The following is a 17,746-nucleotide window of genomic DNA, read 5'->3' on the forward strand; positions in this document are numbered from 1 at the left end:
ATCATGTTCCATGAAGATATTTTGTAAATTTCATAAATATATCAAAACTTAATTCTTGATTAGTAATATGCATTGCTAAGAACTTGATTTTCTCAATATTTAAATTTCTTTGCACCCTCAGATACCAGATTTTCAAATAGTTGTATCTCAGCCAAATATTGATTTTGTGGGCCAGGGTCACAAATGATGGTTATAAAAAGGATATAAGGAAAAGTTCACTTCCAAAAATTTACAGAAAAATTACTCACCCTCTTGTCATCCAAGATGTTCATGTCTTTCTTTCTTCAGTCAATAAGAAATTATGTTTCTTGAGGCAAAAAATCAGGAATTATCTCTATATAGTGGACTTCAATGGTGCCCCCAAGTTCGAACTTTTAAAATGCAGTTTAAATGCAGCTTCAAATGGCTCTAAAGGATCCCAACCGAGGAAGAAGGGTCTTATCTAGCAAAACAATCAGTCATTTTCGAAACAAATTGACAACTTATTTACATTTTAACCTCAAATGCTTGTCTTGTCTAAGTCTGCGTGAACTCATCGAAAACTCCCATCTAATTTTTTTTATTCCCCAACTTCAAAATCATACTAAATCACTGCAGAATTACCAACCCAGTGTTTACAAAGTAAACATGCAAAGTAGATCAAACGGCCTTTACAAAAAAAAAAAAAAGTAAAACTGGATGTAGGACAATTTTGACGTTGAAGAAAACGAGACAGGAGTTTTTCTGCTCTTTCATTAAGAAGGCGGGGCTTCACGGCCATAATGAACGTTGCATTTTTCCCCATTCAAAACTATACGAGTGACACGTCTTGGGTATTCTATAGTCTTTGCTATCGCATAGACGAGACAAGATGAGCATTTGAGGTTAAAAGGTATGTAAATTGTCAATTTGTTTTGAAAATGACAGATCGTTTTGCTAGATAAGTCCCTTCTTCCTTGGCTGGGATCATTTCGAGCCCTATGCAGCTGCATTTAAACTGCATTTTGGAAGTTCAAACTTGGAGGCACCATTGAAGTCCACTATATGGAGAGAAATCCTGAAATGTTTTCCTGAAGAAACATAACTGAAGAAAGGAAGACGTGAACATTTTGGATGACAAGGGGGTGAGTAAATTAGCTGTACATTTTTGTTCTGGAAGTGAACTTCTCCTTCAAACTAAATTATGACTGTTCAATGACACACAGCAGTTGCAAAAAAAAAAAAAAAAACATTTTAATCTTCCATAGTGTGCACTGCTAGCATGACAAAGCGCCTGGACTCTTGTGAATGTGAGTCAACACTGACTCAGTCTCTCATATTCAAAATGAATTTGCAATTGATTGCTGTGTACCATGTAAAATGTTCCTAATTCATCAAACGATGAGCAAATGGTCAAAAAATGTGTTCAGAAACACAGAGTACAGCATGCAAATAAATAGCACTTTAAGTTGGTGCAATTCATTCCTAGTGAATTCGCTGCTTAGAGTTTTACTTACTGTACACTAGAGGTGTGTACATCTAGGAACACGAGCATATGCATAAACATAACGGGATGTTTGACTGATATGTCCTGGTGTTCTGACAGGTCTCGGTCAGTTAGTGGAGCTTCAACCGGCCTCTCATCCAGTCCCCTCAGCAGCCCTCGAGTAAGTAGCTCCACACCTTTAACTGATATTGAATTAGAAGTAAAATACTACTGTGTAGAGCTCACTTTACAATGGTGAAAGGTATCGTGCTTGTTTTTGTTATTGTGGTATGAATAGCAAAGCTGAACCGGATTCAGTTGCTCTTTTTATGTTCATCTATCTCATACTGTCCTCATACTGGAGTCATTATCCACACCAAACACACACACAAATGTTAAGCTTGTTTTAACTTGCATTCAGTTACCTAACAATCGTTTACTACTAATTGATACTAGATTTCATGTGCTTCTCAAAGTGCTATGCATCACTTTCCTAACTCTTCTCAGTTTAATTCTAATGTTAATAATCATATACCATATCTTTCATTAACGCTCATGACCATTGCTGTGTCCATCTCTCCATTCCTCTTTCCCTCTCCATCCTTCTGTCCTTTCTCTTCCTACCTGTCAGAGCCCAGTTTTCACTTTCAGCCAAACTGAAGTCACCTCTGCTTCCACCACCCAGTCCAAAGACCCCAAAGCAGGAAGTTCCACCACAGCCCGGGCGTCCCAACGCGTGCCTGACCAAAAAACCCAGACCCTACCCTCAAAAGCAGCTTCTGACCGCCCCCACCTGCAGTCTATGAAGTCCCTCCCCCTGCAGACTCCTCCGTCTCCTTCGCCCTCCCCCTCTCCGCTCCTGTCCCCCATCCCTCGCTTCTTCTTCCCTGCTCCTTCTGTCCTGAAGTCTGTCACTAAGACCATCTATCCTAACTCTGCCCATGTGTCGCAGGTCACCCCGCAGGGCTCCCCACTCCCCACCCCTCTGGGGACCCCTGTGCACCACCCCCAGCACCCCCCTCCCACCCCGCCCTCCTCCTCCTCTTCTTCTTCCTCCTCACGAGCTGAAGGAGGTGGTGGTGTGGGTGGTGGTTCCATGTCCCTAACACCGCCCTCCAGTCCTGGGGGAAGTGGTGGAATGGCTGCCAGTAGTTCAGCCCACTGGAGGACACGCCTCAACTCCTTCAAGAACAACCTGCTGGGTTCGCCACGCTTCCACCGCCGAAGACTACAGGGTGAGAAGAGCATCGCCTTATTGTTGCTGTCATTAGGGCTGGGTACAACATTTTCAATACCGATACCTTGAATTCAATACCGGTTCCTGAACGAAACTTTTTTCGGTACCGATTCTAAGAAATCTGTTTTAACAAGATTACATCACACATTATCTCAGAGAAACTTTTTTTTACATTTTTTTTTTATTTGGTTACCTTTTCGGTACTCTGTGTAATAACAAAAACAATTATTTAAGTGAAAAAATAAGCCCAAAACAGGTTAGTTTGAGTTTTCCCTCTTTTCCTCGCTTTTCTTCTCTTTTAATTAGCTTGTAAAAGCGCCGTGTGCATTTTAATTTCACTTTCAAATTAGCAGAAATTCAGCGTCAAGCAATTATTCATTATAGTTTTCCCTCTTTTCCTCGCTTTCCTTTGCTTTAAAATAGCTTGTAAAAGCGCCATATGCATTTTACTTTCACTTTTAAATTAGCAGTAATTCGGCGTCGATTCATTGCAAGCAACAACAAAATACAACATCAAACATAGAACTTTCATTAACAAAATGAATAAAAATACACCATGCTATATGCCTAAAATAAAATACCATATTACATAGGCAAGACAAAATTAAATAGTTAGGTATACAAAACTGAAAATCTGCATACACTGCGGAACCAAATTAATAAGAAACATAGAATGTTTATTAGCAAAATGAATAAGAAAGCTTGGAGGAACAATATACACATGTAAATCAATAAATAAAATACACAAAGTTTAAATAAAGTAAAATACAGCAAACCAAGTAAATAAGAAACTAATGTTAAAAAAAACCTTCCAAAATCACCTTATATAAATGGCTAAATCAACAGGCTTTTTAAAATCCAAAATGTTGCCAACAGGCGCTTTTGTATTTTATTTCTTCTGCCACTGTCTTGTCTTCCTCACCTCACTCTTCTTGTCAGTCAGCTCGACTCACTCTCCTTACTTGATCAGCTAAATTGGACTCCTGCTGCTGTTCTGTGATGCAAACAAAACCGCGTCTCCGCCATTCATATATACAGAGGCAAGCGGAACATGCAGGATTCATATTTAAACCTTTTTTTGTGATTAAATATTCAGACAGTAGTCTAGGCCTATATCGCGATTCTAATTAAGTGACAGACCTACTTTTGATTTATTAATTTAAAAAAAGAAAAATTCTGTGGCATTCTGCACTACAGAGGAAATTCTGTTTTTAAGAAAGAACTCCACTGTTTGCGTTTTTGTGGAAACCATGTGGCCCTATAAATGTAACCAAATTTCAGCACAATTCGGTCTGCCCTGTCTGTTGTTTAAACACTCTCTCTCTCTCTCTGTAACATACGTGATCAGATGCGTTCTCAGGTACCGAAATTTGGCACTGATTGATTTTATGTGAATTGGTACTCGGTAGTACTGACGCAATTTGGTCGGTTCGGTACCCAACCCTAGCTGTCATTGAGTTTAATGTCATTGTAAAATGTTTTATTTATTTCAATAGTTCCTACGTCAGAGGATATGTCCAGTTTAACTCCGGAGTCCAGCCCAGAGTAAGTATTTACAGAAATAAATAAGTATTAATAAACAAACAAGCACACACACAAATATATAGAAGGGGCATTTCTTCCAAGGAGGCAAGGGAAGCAGTATCTCCTCAAAATATTGGATGAGAAAAAAATCATAGTACAAAAATAAAACAATGCTAATGTTACAAAATATAACATTACAAATTGTATAAATCAGTAGTTTTTTTAAAGAAACATTGTCCAACAGGCAGCAACACCAGCAGGTAAAGTTACAGTGGGAGTTTGCATCTCTCACCTCCCCTGAGCCCACTGAGATTTAACAGAACCCCTGAAGCATGCATTGAGTTTGGTGGGGGGTAATTGAGAATAAATGAGGGAAAGTCATACATGGCTTTAATAAATAGACTGTTGTTTATTGTTAACATATATATATATATATAGTTTGTGTGTGTATGTGTGTATGTATTGTGTATTGTATTATATAATTTGTACCTTTGGATTACCTTCACCATTACCTTCATATTAATCTTTAAAACAAAAAAAATATTTAATATCAGTGTTGAAAAGTAATTTTTAAGAAATTTTAACAAATTCATTTTTCATTCCATTTTGTTATTGTTAACTAAAACTAATTATTTTCATTAATCAAAATAAAAATTAAAATGATATATTAGGTGAAAAAGTGAAATGTAAAAATTCAAAATATAATAGTACATAACACTGAAAGTATTGAGTACACTATAATGCTGTGATGCTTAAATCCACTTGGAACATTTAAAACCACTGGTTTAATTTTAGTTTAATTTTACATTTATTTACACAAAGTGGAATTTTATTATTAGTCGTTTATTAGTTATGAGCCATAACATGAAAACAATTAAATTTCAACATTGGTGCATTTTACATGTGCTGTGTCATACATTCAGTGTTGCTACAGCAAAAACCTGCTCCTATGATTCAGTGTGTTTGTTCTAAAGCTTTTTACGCATATTTAGCTTCTTTTTCTGGAATGTGTGACATTCTAGGAATGAAGACAGATTGAAAGACTTTGTATTTTTAAAGATAACATTCTTACATGTGACCCTGGACCACAAAACCAGTCATAAGGTAAAATTTTACAAAACTGAGACGTATACATACATGTAGATGTATACATGTAACATATGAAAGCTCAATAAATAAGCTTTCTATTGATGTATGGTTTGTTAGGATAGGACCATATTTGGCCGAGATACATCTATTTGAAAATCTGGAATCTGAGGATGCAAAAAAATCAAAATACTGAGAAAATCACCTTTAAAGTTCTCCAAATTAAGTTCTTAACAATGCATATTACTAATCAAAAATTACATTTTGATATATTTATAGTAGGAATTTTACAAAAAATCTTAATGGAACATGATCTTTACTTAATTTCCTAATGATTTTTGGCATAAAAGAAAAATCAATAATTTTGACCCATACTATGTATTTTTGGCTATTGCTACAAATATACCCCAGCGACTTAAGACTGGTTTTGTGGTCCAGGGTCACATATAACTAAATAACTAGATCCATTCAAAATGTCATGTTAAAAATTCTCTAATGTGTATTCTGTGTGGAACGGGAGCCATGAAACAGTAACAATCATGTGCACTGTATGTTTTGTGTATTTATCTGCATTTATTTTCATCTTTTCCTACAGGCTGGCAAAGAAGTCGTGGTTTGGAAATTTCATCAGTCTGGAGAGAGAAGAGCAAATTTTCGTGGTGATCAGAGACAAACCACTAAGCTCAATCAAGGCTGACATCGTCCATGCCTTTCTATCAGTTAGTGTCATTTTAAATATGTTGGGTGTTTCCTTACCTTATCCTCTTCAGCTTCCTCTTCACTTCAAATAAGCTTTGTTCAGTTCTCGTTTGAAGATTCAAACTTTGATGTACGTCTCTGTTCTCCTCTAGATTCCCTCCCTGAGTCACAGTGTCATCTCTCAGACAAGTTTCCGGGCAGAGTACAAGTCCTCCGGAGGTCCGTCTGTCTTCCAGAAGCCTGTCAAATTTCAGGTTGACATCGCCTTCTCTGAGGGAGAGAGAGAACGAGAGAGGGAAAAGGAGAGAGAAAGAGAGGGAAGAAGGGAGACGGGCATTTACAGCGTCACCTTCACCCTATTATCAGGTATTTAAAAAGACGAGAGAGCCGCTGCTATGAGTCATGAGTCTGTACATGCTCTCATTTCTACAAATGTGATTATACTGTTTTTCAGGTCCAAGTCGCAGGTTTAAAAGAGTGGTAGAGACCATTCAAGCTCAGCTTCTCAGTTCACACGACCAGCCCTCTGTGCAGGCGCTTGCAGGTGAATGTTCCCCGCCTACACTTCCACCCAAAAACAACTACTCATACAATAAATTAAATGTATTAATATGTTTTTTCCCAATTCATTTTATTATATTTTTTGTATAAAGCCCCAGCCACGACCGCTGATGGACTGTCCCGTATTAGCATAATTCTGCCCTCACCCAGTTGTGCACTGTCCGCCATTTTCTTCATGCATGAGCAACTGTAGCGACAACAATGTCTCATAGGCAATGCAGGTGTTTTGTAGTTGGATGTAAAAGACCATAAGAGTCTTCAATTTCTCACAACATCAGAACCACTGAGGACGCAGTGGATTAGTTTAGTTTTTGATGGTATCACGCCACTGAATACACCAAAAATGGAAGACGGGGTGGAGTGAGCAGAAGCTTATTGTCATGTCAAAGAGACATGCACAGAAATGGGTCACTGTGAACAGAGCTGTTTTTACAACAGAGCCCAGTAACTTTATTTTGGTAAGCCTTTTTCTGCAAACATGTGAAAAAATAAGTGCGTCAGATTTCTCTCCCCCAGTGATGCGGCAAGGGGATCTTATTATAATGTTACCACCCCTATAATCTGCATTTTCCATCCATGGTGCTGCCATTTAGTTTTCGTTTATTTTGAAAGGCGCTGCCGTTCAGAGTCCTATCAGACAGATTTACAGCACGTAAATTCATCTGTTTCTCCCAAAATACACGCAAGTAAGTGGCTGGTTAACTGGAAGAGGAATAGAGTGAATAAAACACATCAGCAAATTATATCTGAATGGATTGCTATTTGCTGCTTCCATAGACATCTGTGTGTATTTTACAATCTATAAATGTCTTGTTTTACTAGTACTTATGTGTTTTTAAATGTCTAAAACCTACAATAAGCATTATGTGGTTAAAAACACTGCATAGTTGTGATTATATGACAAGCGCAGAGCTCATCTATCTCTGGCTGAGTGCCAGCCAACACGCGAAAGCGCAGTTTGAATTTGTCAGTTGCGTGACGTCACCAAATGTTCTAAATCCCATATGTGGGACCATACTCCCAGTGGCACAGAAATTAGAATCCCATATATAGACGTTTTTCCTGAACACGGAAGTAAGTCCGACTCTTAACTGAAAGAATGCTTTGCATTTCCGGTCTGCATTGTTTCTAGTCAAATTAGGGTATATTCCGAGCTAATAAACTAATGTTAAACCTATTAAAATGTTTTTAAAAAGCACATGGCTCCATAGCGCCATCACTTGGCAATGTCGCAATGACCGTTATTTGTCAGTGCCTCACTTTAATGCGTGTGTAGATGACACGAAGCAGCGGACGTTAGCTACATTAAAAACAGATGGACGCTATTTGAATGGGTTCCTATGGAAACCGGAACAGAAAAGCATTCAATCTGACGTTAGAATTCGTAATGGCGGCGCTCATCGTTTACTCAGGAAAAAGGTCTATAGGACCCCATCACTCAACAGGTTAATTAATCTAATCACAAACTAAATTTGGAAAATACCCACAAAAGATTATTTAACGCTATTATTGTGTTAAATGAGAAAGTAGCAAGTAGACATTTCAATTAATAGCTTTAGACAGAAATATTTTGTTTGATTCAGCATAAAGTGTATAAACATTTAGGCTGCAATGACCTACCGTAAACTATGGAACATAAAAGAAGATCATTTGAGAAACACTGAGAAACATTGTTCATACAAAGAAAGTCATTGTTAATCAAAACAGCTTTGTTACCGAAAGTCTAAATGCCTTCTTTTATGTTCCACAAATGTAAGGTTTGAAATGACAAGAGGGTGAATAAACAATGACTAAATAAGAAACTAAATCTGCCAGCAGGTGGCGGCAAATGTCTTTATGAGTAATTAATCCGATTTGTTAAAATGGCGGATTCATTCTCTTTATATGAATGGGCTTTTGAAGGTCCATATTAATTCAGAAACTAAACACCGCTGTGTTGCATGGAGATGTGCAACAGTTCTGCTATGGCTTCAAAGGTAATATATTCTCTGCAAAATTGAGCAAAAGCACATAATATTGTGTTTAAATTAGTGGTGGGCCGTTATCGGCGTTAACGTGCTGCGTTAACGTGAAACTCTTATCGCGCGATAAAAAAAAATATCGCCGTTAATCTATTCTCAAATTTGGGTTGGGAGCTGGGTCTAAACTACGCAAGCTATGATGACTTTCACCTTGATAGTTTAACGCGGATGTATACCGAAGACTATAGAATTATGGTCGCGCATTTAAATCTCCTCCGCCAAAACACAGACGGGATCGCGTCGTCCTCCATTCATAAAAACCGAATCTACTATAGCGAAATGCCACGTAAATTCGTCGTTTTTTGGATTCATAAATCGAATGTTGGTCAGTCACTTAATTCAAATCGCGATATGGACTAGTGTCTGTGAAAACTGAAATGCAAAAAGACCGTTTTAAGATGAATCCGATATGTTCCGTTTGCCTAGCTGTATGTTTGCATTGCGGAGACGAGCTTTTACTACACGCATACTGAAACACACGTGACGCTCCCGGTAATTTTTGGCATTTTCATCTTACATGAACAGATAAACTCAATCTCCCAAACTGCTGTGAGTGTCACTTTTACCGTTTCATTTGAGAAAACTAGCATCATATCATACTGTATACACAGAAACGTCACGGCAACCTGTCAAAATAAAAGTACGGTGTAACATGTAATGGGCTGGGTAGGTGTTGACGTTAAAAAAACACAATCTAATAGGTAGAAAAAATAATTTAATTGTTAGTTAGTTAGTAAACACAAGTACATCTAATTGAACATAATTTATTTTCATCAACAAATTATCATAGAACAGCTTTATGAGCTTTATGATCCATTCTCAAAGACTTTAAGTCATTATTTGGGTAGCACACATATTCTGAATGCCTTCAGCAGAATTCAAATTAGCCATTTTAATCTAGATTAATCTAGATTAATTCCAAGATTTAATCTAGATTAATCTAGATTAAAAAAATTAATCTATGCCCACCCCTAGTTTAAATATAACTCAATATCAACTTCTTGATTTACTGAACTGTTGTATAAACTCACATTTCATTACAATTTTGTAAGATCGGGACAAAATCAGCACTCTTGTCATATTGCTTTTGCTGCGAATGTGATATTGTGTAATATGTGATATTTATGAATATGAGACAAAACACATACAGGGGCACCAATATCTTGTCAACAGTCAACTGTATGAAATATAAGATGACATACAGTTCTGGGGGTGGGGTTAGGGTCAGCATGTTAACTGCCACAGCCATATCACCCTGCAGCCCAAGATCGGTTGCTCACTGAAGCTAAGCAGGGCTGAGCCTGGTCAGTACCTGGATGGGAGACCTCCTGGGAAAACGTCTCGGGTTACTAATGTAACCTTAGTTCCCTGAGGGAACGAGACGCCGCGTCAGGAACGCTATGGGGAACGCCATTGGCGGGCCGCACTCTGAACTGTGTATAACAACCAATGAAATGACGGGAGTGACCGGGAAGTATAAAGCGCGTGCGTTTGAAGCCGGCGGCAGCTCTTTTAGGAATGAAGCGAGCGCCGCAGGGTGCGGGAATTATGGTCCGAGACGCGGCGTCTCGTTCCCTCAGGGAACTAAGGTTACATTAGTAACCCGAGACGTTCCCTTCCGGGAACTCGAGCCGCGTCAGGAACGCTATGGGGAACGAGACTACCAACGCCCCCATAATTTCCGAGCCCTGCGCAGTGTCTGCTCAACCAGGGTGGAAAGGAAAGAGCCCTTGTCTAGCATTCCGCGGACAAGAAGGCCCTGTAGTCCTCGGCCCTCGGGCACACGAGGAATGGTAGTCTTCCTCTGTCTGGTCGCCAGCCAGAACGAGAGGTACTCCGCGGCCCTCAGGCACACGCAGAGTCTTAGTCCTTTGTCTGGGAGTTAGCCAGAGCAAGAGGGACCGAATGACCACTGTCTAGCACTCGGCGGACAGATGGTGTAGGTAGTCCTTGGTCCAGGAGGACAATGCACTCGACCTCGAGAGTGCTCCCCGGCCCACAGGCACACGGGGAATGGGGTTCTACCTCTGTCTGGTCTCCAGCCAGAGCGAGAGGTACTCCGCGGCCCTCAGGCACACGCAGAGTCTTAGTCCTTTGTCTGGGAGTTAGCCAGAACAAGAGGGACCGAATGACCACTGTCTAGCACTCGGCGGACAGATGGTGTGGGAAGTCCTCGGTCCGCAGACCCACGAGGACAGTGCACTCGACCCCAAGAGTGCTCCTCGGCCCGCAGGCACACGAGGAATGGAGGTCTTCCTCCGTCTGGTCGCCAGCCAGAACGAGAGGTACTCCGCGGCCCTCAGGCACACGCAGAGTCTTAGTCCTTTGTCTGGGAGTTAGCCAGAACAAGAGGGACCGAATGACCACTGTCTAGCACTCGGCGGACAGATGGTGTGGGTAGTCCCCGGTCCGCAGACCCTCGGGGACAGTGAGCTTGACCTCTGGAGGCTCCTCGGCCCTCGGGCACACGAGGAGAGGGTGATCCTTTGTCTGGGGGTTCAGCCAGAACAAGAGGGATCCGAGGCTCGGCCTGGAGCTCCGCCAGGACGCGAGGGAATAAGCCATTGTCTAGCATTACGCGGACAAGAGGGCACTGCAATCCCCGGCCCTCGGGCTCACGGGGAAGACAGCAGGGGCCTCAGCCTGGTAGCCAGCCAGTGCATGAGGCACTCCTCGGCCTTACTTGAAGGCAGACGAGGAGTCTTAGTCCTTGGTCTGGGGAAAGCCAGAAACCAGAGGGACCGAAATACACTCGGTCTGATAGCACACTGCGTCAGAGCACGAGGAGAATTAAGCCATTGTCTAGCATTCCGCGGACAAGAGGGCTGTGCAGTTCTCGGCCCTCAGGCACACGAGAACCGTGACCTCTGCCTGGTTCGCCAGCCAGTGCGAGAGGTACTCCTCGGCCCTCGGGCTCACGAGGAGTCTTAGTCCTTTGTCTGGGAGTAGCCAGAACAAGAGGGACCGGAAGCTCGGCCTGGTAAGCCTACCGGGACGCGAGAGTATGAGCCTTTGTCTAGCATTACACGGACAAGAGGCTTTTAGGTCTGCTCCTCGGCCCTCGGGCTCGCGAGGATGCAGGGACACTCCTCGGCCCTCGGGCACACGAGGAGCGTCGTGGCGAAAACGACTTCTCTTCTTTCCGCAGAAAGAATGCGCCTTGAGAAGTCTCCTCCTGGCTAGGGAGGTGGCTAACCCTCTAGGCCTAGCGCACTAGGCCGAGAGTACAGCCGAGCCTGGAGCGGCTCTGAGGTCAAGCTCATAGTACCTGACGAATATCAGGGGCGAGGACCAAATGTCAGGGGCGAGGACCAACCCGCAGCATTGCAGATGTCCTGGAGGGGGACACCTGCTGTCAGAGCTTTTAAGAGGCAGACAGCCTCAGTAGGAGAAAGTCTTGGCTCCCCATCGAGCTGGGAGACCAGAGGGCTTGGAGGTAGTAGGAATGGCATCCGTGATCCATCTACTGATAGCTCTGATCGTGCCACACGCTTTCTTTGTGGCCGTATGTGCCCAGTGCGCATACTGGACAGATATACTTCCCATTGGTCGCACTCCAAGAAAGGAGGTAATAGAGGCTTGAGACCCCTCAGGGTCTCAACCTGAGTGCACCACCGAGGAAACCATACCGATGAGCCACCACGAGGGGCGTGGTAGGCCAATAAGCCGCCACAAACACCCTCAGGATGGAGTGGGCAGGTTTAGTGGGTTTGCGGAGACTCTAGTACTGTACCAGCGGGCAGTAACTTGGTCTAGAAGGTGTTCGTGACACCATGAAGCAAACAAGTTCCACTTAAGGTTTCCTCGTAGAGGGAGCTCTGGATAGGAGCAGGGTCTCAACAACCTCGGTTGAGAGACCCGAGTCTATGAGTTGCGCCCCCCCAGGGGCCATACTCATAACTTTCCACCTCTTCATGTGGGGGTAGCAGGCCGCGCCCCCAGCTTGAGAGGGAAGGTCCAAGACCATGGTTGGACTAGCCGTGACTACGCCGGCATGCTCTTTCCAGAACTCCGGGGTGCACAGTGATCGGGAGAATGCGTACGGACCCAGCCTCGGCCACGTCTGTACTATGGCGTCCAGTCCGGGCGGACCTGGAGGCACTAAGGAGAACCAGAGAGAACCTTGCGATATCTATCGAGTCGCCAGAGGTCCCATAGTCTCCATGCTTCATTACTTCCTGATGAAGCCTCGATCTCCCGACCGTGGAGGAAACGTGTGACCAGGGGGCTCTTGCCCACTGAGAGGCCACCTAAAGGGGCGTGGTAGGCACTTATGGCCGCCACGTATACCTTTAGAGTGGGGTGAGCTAGCCCTGCGGAAAGGCGAGACTGTAGGAACTCCAGAACTGTACCGACCGGGCAGTTGACTGGGTCTAAGTGGCGCTCGCGGCACCATCTCGCAAATAAGTTCCACTTGAGGCCCTACAGTTTCCTCGTAGAGGGAGCTCTGGATTGGAGAAGGGTCTCAACAACCTCGGTTGAGAGACCCGCTCCTATGAGTTGTGCCCCCTCAGGGGCCACACCCATAACCTCCATTTCTCTGGGTGGGGGTGGCATATTGCGCCCCCAGCCTGAGACAGGAGGTCCCTCCTGACGGGAATCTCCCACGGAGAGCCGTCGAGGAGAGATACCAGGTCCGAGAACCATACTCGTGCCGGCCAGTACGGGGCTACTAGTAGCAGCCGCACTTGAAACCGACGGACCCGTTCCAGAACTCCCGGGAGCAGAGTGATCGGGGGAAAGGCGTACAGACGCAGCCTCGGCCACGTCTGTGCCATGGCATCCAGCCCCAGTGGAGCTGGAGGAACTAGAGAGTACCAGAGGGGACAGTGCGATGTCTCTCGAGTCGCAAACAGGTCCACCTGTGCCTGGCCAAATATTCTCCAGATCTGCTTCACCACCTCTGGGTGAAGCATCCATTCCCCGGGCCTCAGCCCCTGCCTTGACAGGACGTCTGCTCCCACGTCCAGAGATACTGGACTGCTCTCAGGGAGAGAAGTCTTTCCTTAAGACCATAGGAGGATCCGGTACGCCAGCTTATATAAGGGGCGTGAGCAGATACCTCCTTGATGATTTACATAATAGATCCCCGCAGTGCTGACTGCAGCACGTGACGGTTTTTGGGTCTGGAAGGAAACACTTCAGGGTGTGGAACACGGCTAGGATTGCTCCACAGGCCTGGGTTGAGCGGTCACTCATGACCGCCTCCCCATCCGGTGAGGGATGCGTCCGTCGCTAGCTTGACGCGGCGACGAAGAGCTCCCGGAACCGGACCCTGAGAGAGAAACCAGGGTTTCTTCCACATGGCCAAGGCACGTAGGCAGCGCCGCGTGACCTTGATCTTGCAGAATGGGTTTCCCCTCGGGGAGAACCCCCTGGTTTGAGCCACCACTGAAGTGGTCTCATAAGCAGCAGTCCAAGAAGTATCACGTTGGAAGCGGCTGCCATAAGACCTAACAGTACTTGGAACTGTTGACAGTGAGTGGCGGGCCTAGCTTGACCGCATTTACTGCAGTAAGGATCGACTCAATCCGAGCAGGTGACATTCGTGCCTGCATCGTGGTCGAATCCCAGATTACACCTAAATAAGTGGTTTTTAGTAGTGAAGAAAACCCACTCTTGTTGGTGTTGAGCCTCAACCCCAATTCTTTCATGAGAGCGAGAACAACACCTCGATGTTGGACCGCTAACTGTTCTGAGCTGGCCAGAATCGACCAGTCGAGTATGCGGATGTCCTGGAGTCAGGAGCCAGAGCAGCATCCACACACTTCGTGAAAGTTCGGGTGAGAGCTAGGCCGAAAGGAAGTACTCTGTATTGGTGAGCTTTGCCCCTGAAAGCGAGCCTGAGAAACTTCCTGTACTGACTTCCTGTTCCAGACCCTGCTCGGGGGTTTACCCCGCAGAAAGGTGTCGGCTTGGCGCCGAACTAAATAGCGTAACCTTTCTCTACAGTACGCAGGACCCAATTTGAAACATTTGGCAGTAGTTTCCACGCTGCCAGAGAGTTTACTTAGGGTACCAGCCTCTCGAGACTGGTGTCTGGATTTACTCGAGGAACTAACTCGGAGACCTGTAACAGCAAGCTGGCAGGAAGCTCCTGAACTAGCTCCTCGGAGGTCCCCCGCGGGGGCTGCAAACTCTCCAGGGCCGCTACGTTTCCGGGCGGGACAGCTAGAGGATGTTCGCGGGAGATCGCCGCGCCCTGTAACGCTGGCAGGGTTAGCTGACTCATCTCCTGAGGGCCACGAAGGGGTCTGAAACCCGCACCCGGAGGTACGGTGCAAACCCCCTCGAGAGGGGATGCCCTCAACGGTCCTGAGCCACAACCGTCAGGGCCGTTTAGCCGAGGACTTCCTAGATTGGAGGACGACCCTCAGGTCGAACCTCTTCTTTTTCTTGGAAGCCCCCGACTTAGAGCGTTGCTTTCCGGGTCCTCTAGGCATAGCCGGATGAAACGCGGGCGGCAACGCTCTGTTTCTGCGCCTCTGATGTGGTGAGCTGGTACACGGCTGGGGTTTAAATTTTTCCCGTCAGGAACCCCGACACGTGTTCATTTGCTCATCAAGCCTGAAGTTTTATTAGGCGGCCTGAAGAGCAAAGACGGAGCCTTCAAAAATGATGCCTAGACCGGGGAACAGAAGCTGATAGCGTCTGTTCAACCCGCGGCGTCATCTTTACTTTCTAGTTTTTTTTTTCCAGATCTAAAACTTAATGTAGATCGGGAGGACAGAAAGCTCCGTTTGGAAGTGCTGACTTAGTCCGCAGGAAGCAGAACGTTTGCTTTTCTGCGGCTCATATTTGCTTATTTAGCTAATGCACAGTCAGCACAACCACCAGCTCATCATACTGAGGCGATCAGGGGGGGCGGTTGAATACTTTTGACAACGCACTTCACATCAACCTCCTTGGAGGAAGATATGGAAAGCGTTGAAAACCTTTCCTGGAGGGAAGTAACCGCATTGCGTGCTTCCTTATCCAGAAGGAGGTTTACCGATCCACCAGATAGGAGAGGAGATAGGGTATTTTTAAACACCCGTCTCCCGTCCCTCTAATAGATCGAGCCGCGATCCCAACGAGTGCAGCTACCGCTCCGCTTCGGCGGAAGCGGGGCCAGACCCGCGAGAAACGCTGGCGAAGGCTCCCTCCTCGAAGAGAGCCTTCCGTGGAGCACCCGCAGTGGAGAATTTTACGCTCACACTGTGGACAGTCAGCCTTTTCGAGGGCTGACTGTGTGTGCTCTACACTCAAGCAGGCTACACATAGACTGTGTTTCACTATCTATTTGGCTGCTTGAACCGCCTTAATTCTAAACTTTCTTTCCCCCTTTTTGGTTGCATTTAAGTGGTCATACTACTCAAATAAAAGCTGTGCAAACTGGCACGAAAAAACAGCAGTATGACCGGGACAGACACAGACACAGAGCGCTCTCGCTGAATGACAAAAGCTGCCGCCGGCTTCAAACGCACGCGCTTTATACTTCCCGGTCGATGACGTCACCGCGCCTGTGACGTCACTCCCGTCATTTCATTGGTTGTTATACACAGTTCAGAGTGCGGCCCGCCAATGGCGTTCCCCATAGCGTTCCTGACGCGGCTCGAGTTCCCGGAAGGGAACTAGGTTGCTGTTGGAAGAGGTGTTAGTGAGGCCAGCAGGGGGTGCTCACCCTGTGGTCTATGTGGGTCCTAATGCCCCAGTATAGTGATGGGGACACTATACTGTAAAAAAGCACCGTCCTTCGGATGAGACGTTAAACCGAGGTCCTGACTCTCTGTGGTCACAAAAAATCCCATGGCACTTCTCGTAAAGAGTAGGGGTGTAACCCTGGTGTCCTGGCCAAATTCCCTCCATTGGCCCTAGTCAATCATGGCCTCCTAATAATCCCCTTCCATTAAAAATTGGCTATATCACTCTCTCCTCTCCACCTGTAGCTGGTGGTGGTTGAGGAGAGATCCCCCATATGATTGTAAAGCGCTTTGGGTGTATGGAAATACACAATGAAAGCGCTATACAAATGCATCATTCATTCATTCAACTGCCTTTTAATCGTGTTATTTTTTCATAAGTAATTCATTAAGTTAATGAGTTAAACTGACAGCCCTAGTTTTAACATAAACTTGTGTGTATTTGACAGTTTAAACACAATAAGATAGAACGAGAACTTAGTTTAATACTCATATGCTGTGTGACGGCCGCTTTCTGTGCGTGTTCTTCAGATATGTGCGCTCAGAAAACCATATGTAAGAAGTTTACACAAATATGGTTTAAAACACATGATTTCAGCACAATAGACATGATAATAAAAACCAAACGGATGTTTTTTTAGCAGCATATCAGAGGTATGAGTCCTATTCTGGAAAAGGGGGTGCGGAGCAGCAACTCATTTGCTTTTAAAGAGACATGCACGAAAACAGCGTGTTTCTGCTTCCACTAAATAGATAATCTGTGGGTATTTTGAGCTGAAACTTAGCAGACACATTCTGGAAACCTGGGACTTATATTACATATTGTAAAAAGGGGCATAATAGGTCTAATTTAAATGATTATTAGTGAAATGTGAAGGTTTTACATTTATAAATGTCCTAAAATCAAAGTATCAAAATCTGAAACTAAAATTCTATTTTTAGTGTACTTTTTTAAGTTAACTGAAATGTTTTCAATCCCCACCCTCATGTTTTCTGTTTTTCTTCTCCCAGATGAGAAAAATGGGCTTTCGTCTCGTCCACCTAGCACGCCGACCCGTCAGAACTCTCGTCGCTCTGAGGGCGGAAGTGATCGCGGTGAGCGAGCAGAGCGCACCGATCGAGGAGAAGGGAGCAGTATTGGCGGTAGTGCAAGTGTACTACAAAGGAAGGGGTCTGGCAAGGACAAAACTCGCCTCCTTTCCTCAAACGGGACCCAGTCTCAACCCTAAGTGAACTAATCAGACAAGCTCTTGAGCGGATGGGGACAAAGCCCGCTCTTGATTTCCCCCCAGACACGACTCCCTCATAGTCCATCTGCACAGTACACAACAACAGGTATACTCAGCCTTGATTTTCACACCACTAGCGGAAACCCTGGGATCCAGCTGCAACAATAGGAGAGTCGGAAGTCTATCCACATGGAAGTGTTCTTACATGCAAATAATCATCTGACGAAAAAAATGCGATATTACTTATCCTTTTTCGGAACAAT

At 44.7% G+C, this 17,746-nt stretch overlaps 1 protein-coding gene across 2 annotated transcripts in view; it reads left to right on the top strand.

Annotated features, from left to right (window-relative positions):
* The window catches only part of brsk1b (BR serine/threonine kinase 1b), a 30,128-nt gene extending 12,388 nt beyond the window's left edge, over window positions 1-17,740 (top strand). The window contains exons 13-19 of one of the 2 annotated variants that reach the window (XM_073844957.1): window positions 1,565-1,625; window positions 2,076-2,679; window positions 4,178-4,226; window positions 5,887-6,010; window positions 6,143-6,356; window positions 6,445-6,534; window positions 17,266-17,740. In XM_073844957.1, the coding sequence (XP_073701058.1) occupies window positions 1,565-1,625; window positions 2,076-2,679; window positions 4,178-4,226; window positions 5,887-6,010; window positions 6,143-6,356; window positions 6,445-6,534; window positions 17,266-17,483 (1,360 nt within the window). In that variant the 3' untranslated portion in view covers window positions 17,484-17,740. The remainder of the gene's footprint in view (window positions 1-1,564; window positions 1,626-2,075; window positions 2,680-4,177; window positions 4,227-5,886; window positions 6,011-6,142; window positions 6,357-6,444; window positions 6,535-17,265) is intronic. The other variant, XM_073844964.1, reaches the window with a different exon arrangement.
* The last annotated feature ends 6 nt before the right edge of the window (window positions 17,741-17,746 follow it).

This window comes from Garra rufa, chromosome 1, assembly GCF_049309525.1.
Source record: "Garra rufa chromosome 1, GarRuf1.0, whole genome shotgun sequence".
Taxonomy (NCBI): domain Eukaryota; kingdom Metazoa; phylum Chordata; class Actinopteri; order Cypriniformes; family Cyprinidae; genus Garra; species Garra rufa.